This window comes from Bombina bombina, chromosome 1 (assembly GCF_027579735.1).
Source record: "Bombina bombina isolate aBomBom1 chromosome 1, aBomBom1.pri, whole genome shotgun sequence".
In the NCBI taxonomy this organism is placed as follows: Eukaryota; Metazoa; Chordata; class Amphibia; order Anura; family Bombinatoridae; genus Bombina; species Bombina bombina.
The window spans coordinates 197,516,973-197,535,855 of NC_069499.1; the positions used below are offsets into that span (position 1 = coordinate 197,516,973).

The 18,883-nt window shown below is 42.1% G+C and overlaps 1 protein-coding gene across 1 annotated transcript in view; it reads left to right on the forward strand.

The window, feature by feature from the left end:
* The window catches only part of MGA (MAX dimerization protein MGA), a 1,137,718-nt gene that overhangs the window by 192,592 nt on the left and 926,243 nt on the right, over window positions 1-18,883 (forward strand). The window contains exon 6 of the mRNA XM_053697822.1: window positions 5,289-5,414. Within this exon, the coding sequence (XP_053553797.1) occupies window positions 5,289-5,414 (126 nt within the window). The remainder of the gene's footprint in view (window positions 1-5,288; window positions 5,415-18,883) is intronic.

Consider the following 18,883-nt stretch of genomic DNA (forward strand, 5'->3'; position numbering starts at 1 on the left):
GGGAATGCTCGTTTGTTCTGCTAATAGCTCCGGCATGGCCTCACAGGTTTTGGTATGCGGATCTTGTCCGGATGGCATCTTGCCAGCCATGGACTCTTCCGTTAAGACCAGACCTTCTGTCACAAGGTCCTTTTTTCCATCCGGATCTGAAATCCTTAAATTTAAAGGTATGGAGATTGAACGCTTGATTCTTGGTCATAGAGGTTTCTCTGACTCCGTGATTAATACTATGTTACAGGCTCGTAAATCTGTATCTCGAGAGATATATTATAGAGTCTGGAAGACTTATATTTCTTGGTGTCTTTCTCATCATTTTTCTTGGCATTCTTTTAGAATACCGAGAATTTTATAGTTTCTTCAGGATGGTTTAGATAAGGATTTGTCCGCAAGTTCTTTGAAAGGACAAATCTCCGCTCTTTCTGTTCTTTTTCACAGAAAGATTGCTATTCTTCCTGATATTCATTGTTTTGTACAAGCTTTGGTTCGTATAAAACCTGTCATTAAGTCAATTTCTCCTCCTTGGAGTTTGAATTTGGTTCTGGGAGCTCTTCAAGCTCCTCCGTTTGAACCTATGCATTCATTGGACATTAAATTACTTTCTTGGAAAGTTTTGTTCCTTTTGGCCATCTCTTCTGCTAGAAGAGTTTCTGAATTATCTGCTCTTTCGTGTGAGTCTCCTTTTCTGATTTTTCATCAGGATAAGGCGGTGTTGCGAACTTCTTTTGAATTTTTACCTAAAGTTGTGAATTCCAACAACATTAGTAGAGAAATTGTGGTTCCTTCATTATGTCCTAATCCTAAGAATTCTAAGGAGAAATCATTGCATTCTTTGGATGTTGTTAGAGCTTTGAAATATTATGTTGAAGCTACGAAATCTTTCCGTAAGACTTCTAGTCTATTTGTTATCTTTTCCGGTTCTAGGAAAGGCCAGAAAGCTTCTGCCATTTCTTTGGCATCTTGGTTGAAATCTTTAATTCATCTTGCCTATGTTGAGTCGGGTAAAATTCCGCCTCAAAGAATTACAGCTCATTCTACTAGGTCAGTATCTACTTCCTGGGCGTTTAGGAATGAAGCTTCGGTTGACCAGATCTGCAAAGCAGCAACTTGGTCCTCTTTGCATACTTTTACTAAATTCTACCATTTTGATGTATTTTCTTCTTCTGAAGCAGTTTTTGGTAGAAAAGTTCTTCAGGCAGCGGTTTCAGTTTGAATCTTCTGCTTATGTTTTTTGTTAAACTTTATTTTGGGTGTGGATTATTTTCAGCAGGAATTGGCTGTCTTTATTTTATCCCTCCCTCTCTAGTGACTCTTGTGTGGAAAGATCCACATCTTGGGTAGTCATTATCCCATACGTCACTAGCTCATGGACTCTTGTTAATTACATGAAAGAAAACATAATTTATGTAAGAACTTACCTGATAAATTCATTTCTTTCATATTAACAAGAGTCCATGAGGCCCACCCTTTTTTGTGGTGGTTATGATTTTTTTGTATAAAGCACAATTATTCCAATTCCTTATTTTATATGCTTCGCACTTTTTTTCTTATCACCCCACTTCTTGGCTATTCGTTAAACTGATTTGTGGGTGTGGTGAGGGGTGTATTTATAGGCATTTTAAGGTTTGGGAAACTTTGCCCCTCCTGGTAGGAATGTATATCCCATACGTCACTAGCTCATGGACTCTTGTTAATATGAAAGAAATGAATTTATCAGGTAAGTTCTTACATAAATTATGTTTTTTCTCTTAAAGGCACAGTAACGTTTTTGTTTAATTGCTGTTTCACCTTTATTAAAGTGTTTTCCAAGCTTGCTCATTACTAGTCTGTTAAACATGTCTGACATAGAGGAAACTCCTTGTTCAATATGTTTGGAAGCCATTGTGGAACCCCCTCTTAGAATGTGTACCAAATGTACTGAAATTTCTATAAACTATAAAGACCATATTATGGCGCATAAAGATTTATCTCCAGAGGATTCTCTGACTGAAAAAAGGGAGATTATGCCATCTAGCTCTCCCCATGTGTCAGAACCTATAACAACCGCTCAAGTGATGCCAAGTACATCTAGCGCGTCTAATTCTTTTACCTTACAGGACATGGCGGCAGTTATGAATGCTACCCTCTCAGAGGTATTGTCCAAACTGCCAGGGTTACAAGGAAAGCGAGACAGCTCTGGGGCTAGAACAAATACAGAGCTTTCTGACGCTTTAATACCTGTGTCCGATATACCCTCACAATACTCAGAAGCCGAGGCAGGAGAGCTTCTATCTGTGGGTGACATTTCAGATTCAGGGAAGGCGTTGCTTCAGTCTGATTCTGAAATGACAGCGTTTAAATTTAAGCTTGAACACCTCCGCTTATTGCTTAGGGAGGTTTTAGCGACTCTGGATGACTGTGAACCCATTGCAGTTCCAGAGAAATTGTGTAAGATGGACAAATACTTTGCAGTGCCTGTTTACACTGATGTTTTTCCAGTCCCTAAGAGATTTTCGGAAATTAGACCAGGTGTGCCGTTCTCTCCCCCTCCTGCTTTTAAAAAGATGTTTCCCATAGATGCCGCCATACGGGACTCGTGGCAGACGGTCCCTAAGGTGGAGGCAGAAGTGTCTACCGTAGCTAAGTGTACAACTATCCCCGTCGAGGACAGTTGTGCTTTCCTAGATCCTATGGATAAAAAATTGGAGGGTCTCCTTAAGAAAATTTTTATACATCAAGGTTTTATTCTCCAGCCTCTTGCATGCATTGCCCCAGTTACTGCTGCAGCGGCTTTCTGGTTCGAGTCTCTTGAGGAGGCTCTACAGGTGGAGACCCCGTTAGATGATATTTTAGACAGGATTAAAGCTCTTAAGTTAGCTAATGCCTTTATCTTTGACGCCGTTTTTCATTTAGCCAAGCTAACGGCTAAGAATTCAGGTTTTGCCATTCTGGCGCGTAGGGCGCTATGGCTTAAGTCCTGGTCAGCAGACGTTACTTCCAAGTCTAAGCTTCTTAACATCCCCTTCAAGGGACAGACCCTATTCGGGCCTGGTCTGAAGGAGCTCATTTCTGATATTACCGGAAAGAGCGATATTCAATGCTCTTCAGGCTTGGCCTCAACTGGCTGCGGTCAGATTCATCCGATTTAAGTCGGACAATATCACGACTGTAGCCTATATAAACCATCAGGGGGGAACAAGGAGTTCCCTGGCAATGATGGAGGTTTCCAAGATAATTCTTGGGCAGAGGTTCACTCTTGCCATCTCTCAGCTATCCATATCCCAGGAGTAGAGAACTGGGAGGCGGACTTTCTAAGTCGGCAGACTTTTCATCCAGGGGAGTGGGAGCTCCATCCGGAGGTATTTGCCCAGCTGATTCAACTATGGGGCAAACCAGAACTGGATCTGATGGCATCTCGTCAGAACGCCAAGCTTCCTCGTTACGGGTCCAGGTCAAGGGATCCCCAGGCAACGCTGATAGATGCTCTAGCAGTGCCCTGGTCCTTCAGCCTGGCTTATGCGTTTCCACCATTTGTTCTCCTCCCTCGTCTGCTTGCCAAGATCAAGCAGGAGAGAGCTTCAGTGATTTTGATAGCACCTGCGTGGCCACGCAGGACTTGGTATGCAGATCTGGTGGACATGTCATCCTTTCCACCATGGACTCTGCCGCTGAGGCAGGACCTTCTACTCAAAGGTCCATTCAAACATCCAAATCTAATTTCTCTGCGTCTGACTGCTTGCAGATTGAACGCTTGATTTTATCAAAACGTGGTTTCTCCGAGTCGGTCATTGATACCTTGATTCAGGCTCGAAAGCCTGTCACCAGGAAAATCTATCATAAGATATGGTGTAAATATCTTCATTGGTGTGAATCCAAGGGTTACTCGTGGAGTAAGGTCAGGATTCCTAGGATATTATCCTTTCTCCAAGAAGGATTGGAAAAGGGATTATCGGCTAGTTCCTTAAAGGGACAGATTTCTGCTCTGTCTATTCTTTTGCATAAGCGTCTGGCTGATGTTCCAGACGTTCAAGCGTTTTGTCAGGCTTTAGTTAGAATCAAGCCTGTGTTTAAACCCGTTGCTCCTCCATGGAGTTTAAATTTAGTTCTTAAAGTTCTTCAAGGGCTTCCGTTTGAACCTTTGCATTCCATAGATATCAAGCTTTTATCTTGGAAAGCTCTGTTTTTGGTAGCTATCTCTTCGGCTCGAAGAGTTTCAGAGTTATCTGCCTTACAGTGTGATTCCCCTTATCTGATCTTCCATGCAGATAAGGTAGTTTTGCGTACCAAACCTGGGTTTCTTCCTAAGGTGGTATCTAATAAGAATATCAATCAGGAAATTGTTGTTCCGTCTCTGTGTCCTAATCCTTCTTCAAAGAAGGAACGTCTGTTACACAATCTTGACGTGGTTCGTGCTTTAAAGTTTTATTTGCAAGCTACTAAGGATTTTCGTCAAACATCTGCTTTGTTTGTTGTCTATTCTGGAAAGAGGAGAGGCCAAAAGGCTTCTTTCTTTTTAGCTGAGAAGCATAATCCGTTTCGCTTATGAGACTGCTGGCCAGCGGCCTCCTGAAAGAATTACAGCTCATTCTACTAGAGTGGTAGCTTCCACATGGGCTTTTAAACATGAGGCCTCTGTTGAACAGATTTGTAAGGCGGCGACTTGGTCTTCGCTTCATACTTTTTCTAAATTCTACAAATTTGATACTTTTGCTTCCTCGGAGGCTATTTTTGGGAGAAAGGTCTTACAGGCAGTGGTGCCTTCCGTTTAAGTTCCTGCCTTGTCCCTCCCTTCATCCGTGTCCTAAAGCTTTGGTATTGGTATCCCACAAGTAATGGATGAACCCGTGGACTGGATACACCTTACAAGAGAAAACAAAATTTATGCTTACCTGATAAATTTCTTTCTCTTGTGGTGTATCCAGTCCACGGCCCGCCCTGTCACTTTAAGGCAGGTGTTTTTATTTTTAAAACTACAGTCACCACTGCACCCTATAGTTTCTCCTTTTTCTTACTTGTCTTCGGTCGAATGACTGGAGGTGGGGGTTAGGGGGAGCTATATAGACAGCTCTGCTGTGGGTGTCCTCTTGCAACTTCCTGTTGGGAAGGAGAATATCCCACAAGTAATGGATGAACCCGTGGACTGGATACACCACAAGAGAGAAATTTATCAGGTAAGCATAAATTTTGTTTTTAATTGGGATTTTGCAAAATATGTTTTTTTTTGTGTGGAATGTATAGTTTTCTTGTATATTTTTATTTACCCTGTGAAAGCTTGAGCTTTCATTTTTTCATTTGGTTTTCATTTTTTTTAGTGGGATTGAAACTGAATATTGTGGATCCTACAATGAGCATAGACCTGAGATATTTAGGAGTGCAACTTCCACTTCCTTATATAACCAATACTACAAGATGGGACAATTATGGCTTGTGTTCTCAAGGTCAGTGACTATTTCAGTTTTTGTATTTTCCAATCATCTTCAACGTATATGTGTGATGTAAATGGTTCTTCAGATTCATAAACACTACATTTTTATATTGGTGTATACAGATTTTCTACTATTAACAAATAACCACATGTGTTTAATAATTTTGTGTGTGATAAATAACCAAAATCAAAATAAATTTTGAAATAAATTATTTAGGCAGTATTACATAATGGGTGTCATTTAACATCCTGGAAGAGCAAGAGGATTATGCTAGAAGATAATGCCTTTGGCAATATGGTTTTATTTTCTTTCAGTCCTATTTTTTTTTTTTTTTTTTACACCCTGTGATATTATACATATACAGGGTTATTTTTTATTTATTTATTTGTAATGGCAGTAAGAGTCCACAAATTCATTAATTAACTATGGGAAATACTTCACCTGGCCACCAGGAGGAGGCAAAGACACCCCAAGCAAAGCAATACATATCCCTCCCACTTACCCTACCCTCTCAGTAATTCTTTGCCTCGTATCCTGGAGGTTGGAGGTGCTCTGCTGAAGATTCTGATTTTGTTGTCCTCAATGGATTGTTTTCTGCAAGAGAGAGCAGGGTATTTGTTAGTAGCCATGTAATGTTTTAGTAGAGTTTTGGTGAAGTTTAGCTGCTGGATGTCACAGGAGTTGACAGAGTTACCAGGCCTCCTTCCAGTATATTTATGCTATCATCCCATATAGGTAAACTGTGTTAGTTACACTGCTTTCCTTTCTACCATAGGTCCCTGTCAGTTTAACCCTTTGAGTGCTAAGCACTTTCCCACCTGGGTGCTAAGGTTTTCTTAAAGGGTTTTTTATTTTTAATATTTTTAAAAATATTTTTTTTAACTTTTTTTTATTTACCTTTCCAACGGTGGGTCTTGGGGGTCTGTAGCTGCTTAGATGCCTGAGATACAGGCTTCTAAGCAGCATGCCCCCTGCTCCTATATTTAACATTGTTAATGTTAAAGTTGCACGGTGACGTCATCACTTTTATTGCGCGTGACGTCACCACGTAAAACGGAAGCCCCGGCGATGCCTTTCATTATGCAGCACCGATCACCGGGGTAGGAGCGGGTGGGAGCCCCCAGATCTCCCTCAAGTTGGGAGAGTGCTAGTGACGGCTCTGATCCGTCATTAGCACCAGAGTGGGAAACTCTGTGACGGCTCAGAGCCGTCATTAGCACTCAAGGGGTTAAAGGGACATTATACACTAGATTTTTCTTAGTATAAATGTTTTGTAGATGATCCATTTATATAGCCCATACATTTTTTTTTTTTAATTGATAGTTTTGCTTATTATTAAATAACATTCGCCTAGATTTAGAGTTTGGCGTTAGACGTCAAAAGCAGCGTTAAGGGGTCCTAACGCTGCTTTTTAACGCCCGCTGGTATTTAGAGTCAGGCAGGAAAGGGTCTACCGCTCACTTTCTTTCCGCGACTCGAGGCAACCGCAAATCCCCTTACGTCAATTGCGTATCCTATCTTTTCAATGGGATTTGCCGAACGCTGGTGTTACGAGTCTTGGAAGAAGTGAGCGGTAGAGCCTCTACCGACAAGACTCCTACGTCAAAAAAAGTCAGTAGTTAAGAGCTTTATGGGCTAACGCGGGAACATAAAGCTCTTAACTACTGTGCTATAAAGTACACTAACACCCATAAACTACCTATGAACCCCTAAACCGAGGGCCCCCCCACATCGCAAACCCTATAATAATTTTTTTAACCCCTAATCTGCCGCTCCGGACACCGCCGCAACCTACATTATACCTATGAACCTCTAATCTGCTGCCCCTAACATCGCCACCTACCTACAATTATTAACCCCTAATCTGCCGACCGGACATCGCCACCACTATAATAAATGTATTAACCCCTAAACCGCTGCACTCCCACCTCGCAAACACTATAATACATTTTATTAACCCCTAATCTGCCCTCCCTAACATCGCCGCCACCTACCTACAATTATTAACCCCTAATCTCCCGCCCCAACGTCGCCGCTACTATAATAAAGTTATTAACCCCTAAACCTAAGTCTAACCCTAACCTCCCCTAACTTAAATATAAATTAAATTTAAAGAAATAATTTTACTATAATTAAATAAATGAATCCTATTTAAAACTAAATACTTGCCTATAAAATAAACCCTTATATAGCTACAATATAACTAATAGTTACATTGTAGCTTTTTTAGGATTTATATTTATTTTACAGGCAACTTTGTATTTATTTTAACTAGGTACAATAGCTATTAAATAGTTAATAACTATTTAATAGCTACCAAGTTAAAATAATTACAAAATTACCTGTAAAATAAATCCTAACCTAAGTTACAAATACACCTAACACTACACTATCAATAAATTAATTAAATAAATTACCTACAATTAGCTAAACTAAAATACAATTAAATAAACTAAACTATAATACAAAAACAAACACTAAATTGCAGAAAATAAAAAAAAATTACAAGACGTTTAAACTAATTACACCTAATCTAAGCCCCCTAATAAAATAAAAAAGCCCCCAAAATAATAAAATGCCCTACCCTATTCTAAAATAAAAAGTAATCAGCTCTTTTACCAGCCCTTAAAAGGGCTTTTTGCGGGGCATTGCCCCAAAGTAATCAGCTCTTTTACTGTAAAAAAAAAATAACCCCACCAACATTAAAACCCACCACCCACACACCCCTATTCTAACCCACCCAAACCCCCCTTAAATAAACCTAACACTAACCCCCTGAAGATCTCCCTACCTTGAGTCGTCTTCACTCAGCCGAGCCGAATTCTTCATCCAAGCGGAGCAAGAAGAGGTCCTCCATCCGGTAGAAGTATTCATCCAAGCGGCGTCTTCTATCTTCATCCTTCCGGAGCGGAGCCATTAGAGCTGCGCATCTTTACTTGTCTCACGATTCGATTCGATTACGATTATCATCGTAACGATTCGATTCTACGATGCATCGCGATGCATCACGATTACTGCCCATGATTTTCATGATCTTGTTCTATTCCATATTTTTAATATATATATATATATATATATATATATATATAGATATATATATATATATATATATATATATATAGAGATATATATATATATATATATATATATATATATATATATATATATATATATATATATATATATATATATATATATATATATATATATATATATATATATATATATATATATATAGGGAGTGCAGAATTATTAGGCAAATGAGTATTTTGACCACATCATCCTCTTTATGCATGTTGTCTTACTCCAAGCTGTATAGGCTCGAAAGCCTACTACCAATTAAGCATATTAGGTGATGTGCATCTCTGTAATGAGAAGGGGTGTGGTCTAATGACATCAACACCCTATATCAGGTGTGCATAATTATTAGGCAACTTCCTTTCCTTTGGCAAAATGGGTCAAAAGAAGGACTTGACAGGCTCAGAAAAGTCAAAAATAGTGATATATCTTGTAGAGGGATGCAGCACTCTTAAAATTGCAAAGCTTCTGAAGCGTGATCATCGAACAATCAAGCGTTTCATTCAAAATAGTCAACAGGGTCGCAAGAAGCGTGTGGAAAAACCAAGGCGCAAAATAACTGCCCATGAACTGAGAAAAGTCAAGCGTGCAGCTGCCAAGATGCCACTTGCCACCAGTTTGGCCATATTTCAGAGCTGCAACATCACTGGAGTGCCCAAAAGCTTAAGGTGTGCAATACTCAGAGACATGGCCAAGGTAAGAAAGGCTGAAAGACGACCACCACTGAACAAGACACACAAGCTGAAACGTCAAGACTGGGCCAAGAAATATCTCAAGACTGATTTTTCTAAGGTTTTATGGACTGATGAAATGAGAGTGAATCTTGATGGGCCAGATGGACGGGCCTGTGGCTGGATTGGTAAAGGGCAGAGAGCTCCAGTCCGACTCAGACGCCAGCAAGGTGGAGGTGGAGTACTGGTTTGGGCTGGTATCACCAAAGATGAGCTTGTGGGGCCTTTTCGGGTTGAGGATGGAGTCGAGCTCAACTCCCAGTCCTACTGCCAGTTTCTGGAAGACACCTTCTTCAAGCAGTGGTACAGGAAGAAGTCTGCATCCTTCAAGAAAAACATGATTTTCATGCAGGACAATGCTCCATCACACGCGTCCAAGTACTCCACAGCGTGGCTGGCAAGAAAGGGTATAAAAGAAGAAAATCTAATGACATGGCCTCCTTGTTCACCTGATCTGAACCCCATTGAGAACCTGTGGTCCATCATCAAATGTGAGATTTACAAGGAGGGAAAACAGTACACCTCTCTGAACAGTGTCTGGGAGGCTGTGGTTGCTGCTGCACGCAATGTTGATGGTGAACAGATCAAAACACTGACAGAATCCATGGATGGCAGGCTTTTGAGTGTCCTTGCAAAGAAAGGTGGCTATATTGGTCACTGATTTGTTTTTGTTTTGTTTTTGAATGTCAGAAATGTATATTTGTGAATGTTGAGATGTTATATTGGTTTCACTGGTAAAAATAAATAATTGAAATGGGTATATATTTGTTTTTTGTTAAGTTGCCTAATAATTATGCACAGTAATAGTCACCTGCACACACAGATACCCCCCTAAAATAGCTATAACTAAAAACAAACTAAAAACTACTTCCAAAACTATTCAGCTTTGATATTAAGGAGTTTTTTGGGTTCATTGAGAACATGGTTGTTGTTCAATAATAAAATGAATCCTAATACAACTTGCCTAATAATTCTGCACTCCCTATATATATATATAGATAGATAGATAGATATAGATATATAGATAGATATAGATATATAGATATAGATATATATATTTATATATATATATAGAGAGAGAGATATATATTGTGTGTGTGTGTGTATATATATATAAAACAACTGTGTAAGATGGAAGAGCACTTATAAACATAATACTACAATATGCACAGAAATGTATCTGTAGATTTATTTTACAAAGGAAAATATAACCAGCAGCAGTGTACTCACTCAAACATTCTCACAGAGTACATGGCTGCAGACATCTGAAACCTGACCCAGAGAGCATTACCAATAGACCTCCTCTCACACACAAATGTTCTGGTCAGGAATTTTTATGACACCTATCCTAAAAAGCCGACAGCAGCCTCATGTAAACAGTGAATCTTTTCTTGTATTATAGATTCTCTGTTTACTGTTGCGGTCTCTGCTGCATGTTTCCTCTCTGTCAGAACCCTAGCCCAAACGAGCATTTGAGGGTTGCTATTAGATACAGTAAGTCAAAAGTTTTACAGTTTTACAGCAACCCTCAAATGCTTGTTTGGGCTAGGGTTCTGACAGAGAGGAAACATGCAGCAGAGACCACAACAGTAAACAGTGAATCGATAATACAAGAAAAGATTCACTGTTTACATGAGGCTGCTGTCGGCTTTTTAGGATAGGTGTCATAAAAATTCCTGACCGGAACATTTGTGTGTGAGAGGAGGTCTATTGGTAATGCTCTCTGGGTCAGATATCTGCGCAGTGTACACAGCAAGTCCTGATGTGGTGTAGCTGGGGGCTGTAACCAGATTAATCCTGACACAAATGCTGTCGGCTCGTCTGCTATGTGAGAGAGGCGGGGTCACGTGACGTTGCACGATGTCACCCCTGAATCGATACTGATCTGCACTGCATCGATGCAGCATCGTTAACGGGCTGCATCGCGATGCATCACAGAATCGATTATTTTATGCACCCCTAGGAGCCATCCTCTTCAACCGACGGACTAACGACGAATGACGGTTCCTTTAAGGGACGTCATCCAAGATGGCGTCCCTCGAATTCCGATTGGCTGATAGGATTCTATCAGCCAATCGGAATTAAGGTAGGAAAAATCTGATTGGCTGATCCAATCGGATTGACCTCGCATTCTATTGGCTGTTCTCTGACAGCACAAGGGTGTTGAAATCCTCTAGAGGCGAGCTTACCAATTAATATCTTGGAACTCTTCAGGCTTGGCCTCTATTAAAGAGAGAACTTTTCATTCGCTTTCAGACAGACAATATCACAACTGTGGCATATGTTAATTATCAGGGAGGGACTCAACGTCCTTTAGCAATGAAAGAAGTATCCACTCTTGTCTAATTTCTGCGATTCATATCCCAGGTGTAGACAATTGGGAAGCGGATTATCTCAGCCATAAGACTTTTCATCCGGGGGAGTGGTCTCTTCATCCAGATGTGTTTTTTCAGATTGTACAGATGTGGGGTCTTCCAGAAATAGATCTGATGGCTTCCCATCTAAACAAGAAACTTCCCAGATACCTTTCCAGGTCCAGGGATCCTCAGGCGGAGATGGTGGATGCGTTAGCAGTTCCCTGGTAATACCAACTTGCTTATATTTTTCCGCCTCTAGTTCTTCTTCTAAGGGTGATCTCCAAGATCATAATGGAACAATCGCATGTGTTTCTGATAGCACCAGCATGGCCTCACAGGTTTTAGTATGCATATCTTTTCCGGATGTCCAGTTGTCAACCTTGGCCACATCCTTTAGGGCCAGACCTTCTGTCTCAATGGCCGTTTAGCCAGGATCTTAAATCGCTAAATTTGAAGGTATGGGAATTTAACGCTTACTGCTTAGACATAGAGGTTTCTCTGACTCAGTTATTAATACTATGTTACAGGTTTGTAAGTCTGTTTCAATGAAGATTTATTATTGGGTTTGGAAAACCTATATTTCATAGTGTTCTTCTCATAATTTCTCTTGACATTCTTTTAGAATTCCTAGAATTTTATAGTTTCTTCAGGTCGGTTTGGATAAAGGTTTGTCTGCACGTACTTTGAAGGGACAAATCTTTGCTCTTTCTGTTTTATTTCACATAAAGATTGCTAAACTTCCTGATATTCACAGTTTTGTTCAGGCTTTGGTCCGTATCAAACCTGTTATTAAATCTATTTCTCCTCCTTGGAGTCTTAATTCGGTTTTGAAGGTTTTGCAGGCTCCTCCTTTTGAGCCTTTGCATTCTTTGGATATTAAACTGCTTTCTTGGAAAGTATTGTTCCTTTTGGCTATCTCTTCTGCTAGAAGAGTTTCTGAATTGTCTGCTCTCTATTTTTAGTCTCCTTTTCTGAATTTCCATCAGGATAAAGCTGTTTTGCGGACTTCGTTTAAATTTCTTCCTAAGGTTGTGAATTCTAACAACATTAGTAGGGAAATTGTTGTTCCTTCCTTGTGTCCGAATCCTAAGAATTCTCTTGAGAAATCGTTACTCTCTTTGGATGTAGTAAGAGCTTTGAAATACTATGTTGAGGCTACTAAAGATTTTAGGAAGACTTCTTTTTTTGGACTATACTGTTTACCTTCTGGCTGGGCGTAATTACGTTCTGTCCTCTATTTCTACATTCCTGACCATGTGGCGACGGAGATATTCTAGTTTGCAGGGGTCTGGTTCATAGGAGGTGGAGAGTGCCCCCAGCCATTGTGGGTGTCAGGTGCCGTATTGTTTTGTCCTTAAATAGTCCATATTGATATATTCTCTTTCCAGTTATGGAAGATTCAGATTCATTGTCCGGGGAAGAATCCGGATTGGCCTTGACACATGTCAGTTATGTTCGGTGTGCCGTATTAGAGCGCCTTGTTCCTCGGGGTCGGGGAATCAAGGGTCAGCTGAGCCATCCGCCTCTGGTGGTCCTATCCTCCAAGAGGCGAGTTTCCTACCGCTCCATACTTCTACACATGTGGGTAACCCAGATTATGATTATTCCTAAACCCAGGGCGGCTTGTTCCCCCCTGGAGGTTGCAGCATGTTTTCGCTTCCACATATTCTTGGAGATTATTCTTCTGCAGAGTCCAGACGTTTATGCGCGATTGTGCTTGTGCCCTATTGTCCCTGGTCTACCGCCTTGGGGAGGGCCTGTACAGTTCCTGTGGGTGTATCTGTCCCTGAGCATTGTGCCTTTCGCTAGAGTGGTGCGCCGTCGTTTTTCAGTTATTAAATGATCCTATCCTTCTCGGATACAGGAATTTTCAGTCTGCTTCGAATGGTGCACCTCATTAGACATTTGGGGATGATGTAATCTCCTGACTGTTCTTTTTGATATCCTTCACAGTTTTTTTTGAAGATTAGGGCTTCGTTTGGCTGGTCCTGCGGTAGGCCTGTTTTCTTATTGGGCGTTAACCTACGGGTTGCCTTATATTTTCTTTTTATCCAATTAGGATGTCTTTTTTAATTTGTTTATTATTTTCCTTCTGGAATCTTAAACTGGGATCGATACTCTTACTTCTGCAGAAGTGTTTTTGGGGACATGTTAGTCCTATGTTTGTCTGTTTCCCTTCTTCCCCTCTGATGGAGGATTTATGCAGGTTGACGGTTAGGACCCGTGTTGCAGGCTGCTCCTTTTGGGTGCGGTTCGGTCTTTTGGCTGTTCAGACACGTGGCACCGCTCTGATTGGCTGGTCCGGTCGAGGGGCCGAGTGCTCATGTTATCATTTGTTTTACATTCAACTAAGCATTCTAGAGGACCTGTGGGTCTGGACGGCAGGAAGGATTGTCTCAGTCCTTATAGCCTTCAATTTGGATGACTGGGTCAGTGGAGTTTCTGCTGTGTCACTCTCTCTTGCGTCTGGTATTGTCGGACCCTAGAGTTCCTCCCCCATGTGGTGGAGAGTTGGAGGGCTTAGCGCCTTCTTACCGCCGAGTGAGAGGTTTGTTCTTTTTTCTTTTGAGGCTTGGGAATTGTCATTTTTAAGGGTAGTTCAGCTGCATTGCAGCGGATGGTTTGCAGAATGTAACCAGCTGCAGCTATTGCACATCGACTGTACTGTCTAGCTGTCTTTCTGAGACTTTTTGGTGTTCCTCTGAGGTCTCCATGTTAGGTCTCCTTTTAGGGGCCTGGGCGTGGTCTCCTTGGGCTTGCTTGGGGTTCCTCCCGGAACTGGGGTTCGCACCCCTTTCTCCCTGTGATCATCCGCTTGTACGGAGGTGATGTGGAGACCAGCTTTTGCTCGAGTGGTTTTGACCTTGAAGTATCCCCTTGCCTTATTTTCTTGAGGCTGTTGGTGAGTCTAGAAGCTCTAGTGTCATTGTACGACTTTTACAGCCTTAGCTCCTTTGGAGAGTGCGACTTCGGCAAGGGGTGGTCTCTTCTTTAGGTCGGGACTTGCGAGTTTTTCTCGTTATCCAGATTAATCTGGATATTGCATTACTATCTCCTGTGGTCTGGGGTGTTATTTCAGACGGGGTGTTAGGTTTGCGGGTATTGTTTGTTTAAACAATTGGGGGTTCGGACCTGTTCTCCCTGGGGCTTCTGGTTGCTGAGTTTCTCTCAACATTTTCCCTTGTGGATCCCGTTGTGGGTTGTTATCGGACCTTAGGCTCCAGGGTTGGTTCAGGGTTCCCCAGTTTCTGGAAACCTGGGCTATGTCCTTTTACCCGGATTTCTTGACCTGGTTTTGGTTGGCAAGGTTTTCTGAGTGCCATTGCTCATTGGGCTTGTTTTGCACCTTAGGCGGTTTCCCTTGGTCAGCTTGCTTGCTGTAGTATCCATTGAATTCACTGCTCTGCAGGTGAATGGACTTGCAGTGTCACTGCTGCTACTATTGTGCATTGATTGCGTGTTAGCAGGCTAGTTTTTAGGGGAATCGCTTCAACAGGGCTTCTGAGTTGGGGATTGATCTCTCCTTTAGCCTGTGACTTCGTGGCTTGTGGTAGGCGCTGCCTTTTAGCCCTTTCCCCTTCTTGGGTGAGAGCTTAGTCTCCTTTTTATGGAAATGTGGTCCTTTTTCTTAGGGCTTTTCCTGGATCAGGAGATAGGACCTGTGAGTTTCCCTAGATGAAAGAGATATTCTCTCTGGGTTGTTACGTTCCATTTGGAGTCTGGCTGGCTCCGTGTCAAGACTAAGTTGGACCTTTCTGCCAGATCCTTTGGGTCTACGGTCCTGTTGTCTGTTCTATTATTATTTTTTATTATTATACTTTATTTATTAAGCGCCAACATATTCCGCAGCGCTGTCCATGGATACAATTAATTTAAATAAAACAATACAAGACTTGTAAGATACAGGACAAAATTTACAAACACATACAGGAGGGATTGAGGGCCCTATTCCCGTGGGAACTTACAATCTAGAAGGGTAGGAGGTTGAGAAACAGGAGGTGAGGACTGCAAGATTGAGAAAGATGTTAATACAGAGTTAGATCAGGAAAATGTTAGGTAAGTGAAATTAATTTATTATTGAGTTGGGTGATAGGCTTCCCTGAACAGAAAAGTCTTCAGGGAACATTTAAAGGAAGAAAGATTAGGGCAAAGCCTGACAGCACGAGGGAGAGTGTTCCAGAGGGTAGGTGCTGCACGACAGAAGTCCTGCAGTCTAGCATGAGAGGAGGTGATAGTTGCGGATGCAAGGAGCAGGTCATTGTTGGATCTTAGTGGACGGGCTGGAGTATACTTGTGTATTAGACAGGATAGGTAGAGGGGAGCAGCGTTGGTGAGAGTTTTGTATGTAAGGGTGAGAATTTTGAATTTGATTCTGCTGTGAATGGGGAGCCAATGAAGGGACTCACAGAGAGGTGCAGCAGATACAAATCGACGGGAAAGGTGGATGAGCCTGGCAGAGGCTTTTAGGATGGATTGAAGGGGGGAGAGGCGGGAAAGAAGAAGGCCAGCGAGTAGGTTATTGCAGTAGTCAAGTCGGGAGAGTGGATTATTTGCTTTGTGGTGTCAGCGCTCCGAAAAGGGCGAAGTATAGGTTTGTGTCAAGTGTGACTCCGAGGCAGCGGACTTGGGGCGATGGGGAAATGGTGATGCCGTCAACAGGGATAATGAAGTCAGAAGTCGGCGTAGAGCTTGAGGGGTGGATAAGAAGGAGCTCAGTCTTGGACATGTTAATCTTTAGGTGGTGAGAGGCCATCCAGGAAGAAATACCAGATAAGCAGTTGCTGACATGAGAGAGGACACAGGGAGAGAGAGCAGGGGTGGAGAGGTAGATCTGGGTGTCATCAGCATAGAGGTGAGCATAAGTTTACCCAGCAAAGAAGTATAGATGGAGAAGAGTAGAGGACCCAGAACAGATCCTTGAGGTACTCCAACAGACAGAGGCATAGGAGAGGAGGAGTCGCCGGCAAATGACACCGAAAAAGACCCGTGAGAAAGATAGGAGTGAATCCAGGAAAGAGTAGTGTCACAGAGGCCAAAAGAGCTAAGGGTCTGTAGGAGGAGGGGGTGGTCAACTGTGTCGAAGGCAGCTGAGAGGTCAAGTAAGATGAGTATAGAGTAGTGGCCAATATTTTTAGCAGAGAGACGATCGTTTGTGACCTTGGTAAGGGCAGTCTCAGTTGAGTGTTTTGGGCGGAATCCGGATTGCAGTGGGTCAAGGAAGGAGTTGGCGGACAGGAAGTGGATTAGTTGATTGTAAACTAGTTTTTCAAGGAGGGTGTTCTAAGGAGTCATGTTGCACCCGTGCTCTGTTGGATTGGCTGTGGCCATTCTTCCGCTTGTCTTTGAGCTGGTTTTAGGGTTCTTCTGTTCCCCTGTTTGAAATCTGTCGTTGCTGGGGCTGGCCCGGCTGGGAGTGGGTTCTGAGAGACGTTGTCATCTCCAGGATCTAGGTGGGCGTAGTAGCTATACCTAGCTCCTAAGCTTACAAGCAGAGGGTCTGGATGTCACTTTTCTTTCTTGGGGGACCTCATGGTTATGATTCCAGGTTATGATTCCCCCTTTTTTGGAAGACCTGTGGGTAGGTCTGGCGGCTTGGATTGCTTAGAGTGTGCCCTCTGTCTGGAAGTTGTCTTTTGCAATCTGTCCTTTTGCTAGCCGCTTTTTCTCTCAGCAAGTATTCTCTGCTTCATCCTGAGGATGGCGGCGTGTTCTTGACTCAGGGTTTTTCGTCTGGGTCTGTTACACGTTTTTTTTGTAGCGGAATACTTCAGTGTTCCGAGATTAGACGATATAAGGACTCCGTCTTCTGTTGCCTTTTGGTGCTTTTGCACAATGTTTGAGAGAGAGGTTTCTCTGTTCCTATGCCCGGTCCTATACCTCCTGTTTATTCTGGTCTAGGCGTAGTCTCCCCTTGTCTGTCGGACCTTTTTGGGCCTTTGTGAGATGGGCTCACTCTGGGGGGTTTTCCTTTATGGATTTGTGACCTTTCGTTTTTTTCCTTTGGTTCTCCCAGCCCTATCCTATCCTTTTGGGAGTTTTGGCTGGTGTTTTCTTCTTTAGTGAGGGGCGAGTGCTGAGGGACCTTCTGTTGGGCGATGGTGTCTTCTGGAGGCCTGTTGGCTCAGTTGAGTCTGATTTTAGCTAGGCTCTGGACTACCTGGGGCCTTTTTCTTTTAAAGTTTTCTCTTCTTCGGACGAAGCTGGGTTCTTTGTGGGCAGTGGTTTCAGGCTTGGTGCCCTCAGAATGGTCCGCCTATTATACCATCCCGTCTTGACATTCAGTGTCCTCTATAGCTTGGATATTGTTTTGCCAAAAGTAATGAATGCAGCTGTGGACTTTCCATTTAAGAAGAAAAACATAAATTATGCTTACCTGATAATTTTCTTTTCTTCTGATGGAAAGAGTCCACAGCTCCCCACCAGTAATTTCTTTATGTGGGGTGTCCTTCTTTTATACTTCTGGCACCTTTCACCCTGATATTTCTTCTACTGTTCCTTGTTCCTCGGCAGAATGACTGGGGGATAAGGGGAATGGGGGAGGTATTTAAGCCTTTGGCTGGGGTGTCTTTGCCTCCTCCTGGTGGCCAGGTTCTTATTTCCCAAAAGTAATTAATGCAGATGTGGACTCTTTCCATCAGAAGAAAAGAAAATTATCAGGTAAGCATAATTTATGTTTTTTTGCTAGCAATCTCCTCATCTAGGAGAGTTTGAGTTGCCAGCTTTGTCCAGTGATTCTACATTTTTAGTTTTTCACAAAGATAAAGCTTTAATTCTTACGAAATAGGATTTTCTTCCTAACGGCTAGATTACGAGTTTTGCGTTATGAGTGAAAATGCCTCATAACGTTGCTTTTTCACTACCGCTGCTATTACGAGTCTTGCACGTATAGGTGTACCGCACACTTTTTTTGGCCGTAACGCAACATAACTACTGCACCTTTCAAAAAGTCCTTTTTCAATGGGACTTCCATAGCGTCGGTATTACGAGTTTTGCCTGGGAGGCCAAAAAGTAAGCAATACACCCTATACCGTCAAGATTCGTACCACCATCTAAAGTCAGTAGTTATGAGTTTTACGTTACAAATCTGTAGCATAAAACTCATAACTAAAGTGTTACAAAGTACACTAACACCTATAAACTACATATTAACCCCTAAATCGAGGCCCTCCCGCATTGCAAACACTAAAATAAAATTATTAACCCCTAATCTGCCGCTCCGGACATCGCCACCACTATAATAAACATATTAACCCCTGAACCGCTGCACTTCCACATCACAAACAATAGTTAAATATTATTAACCCCTAATCTGCCA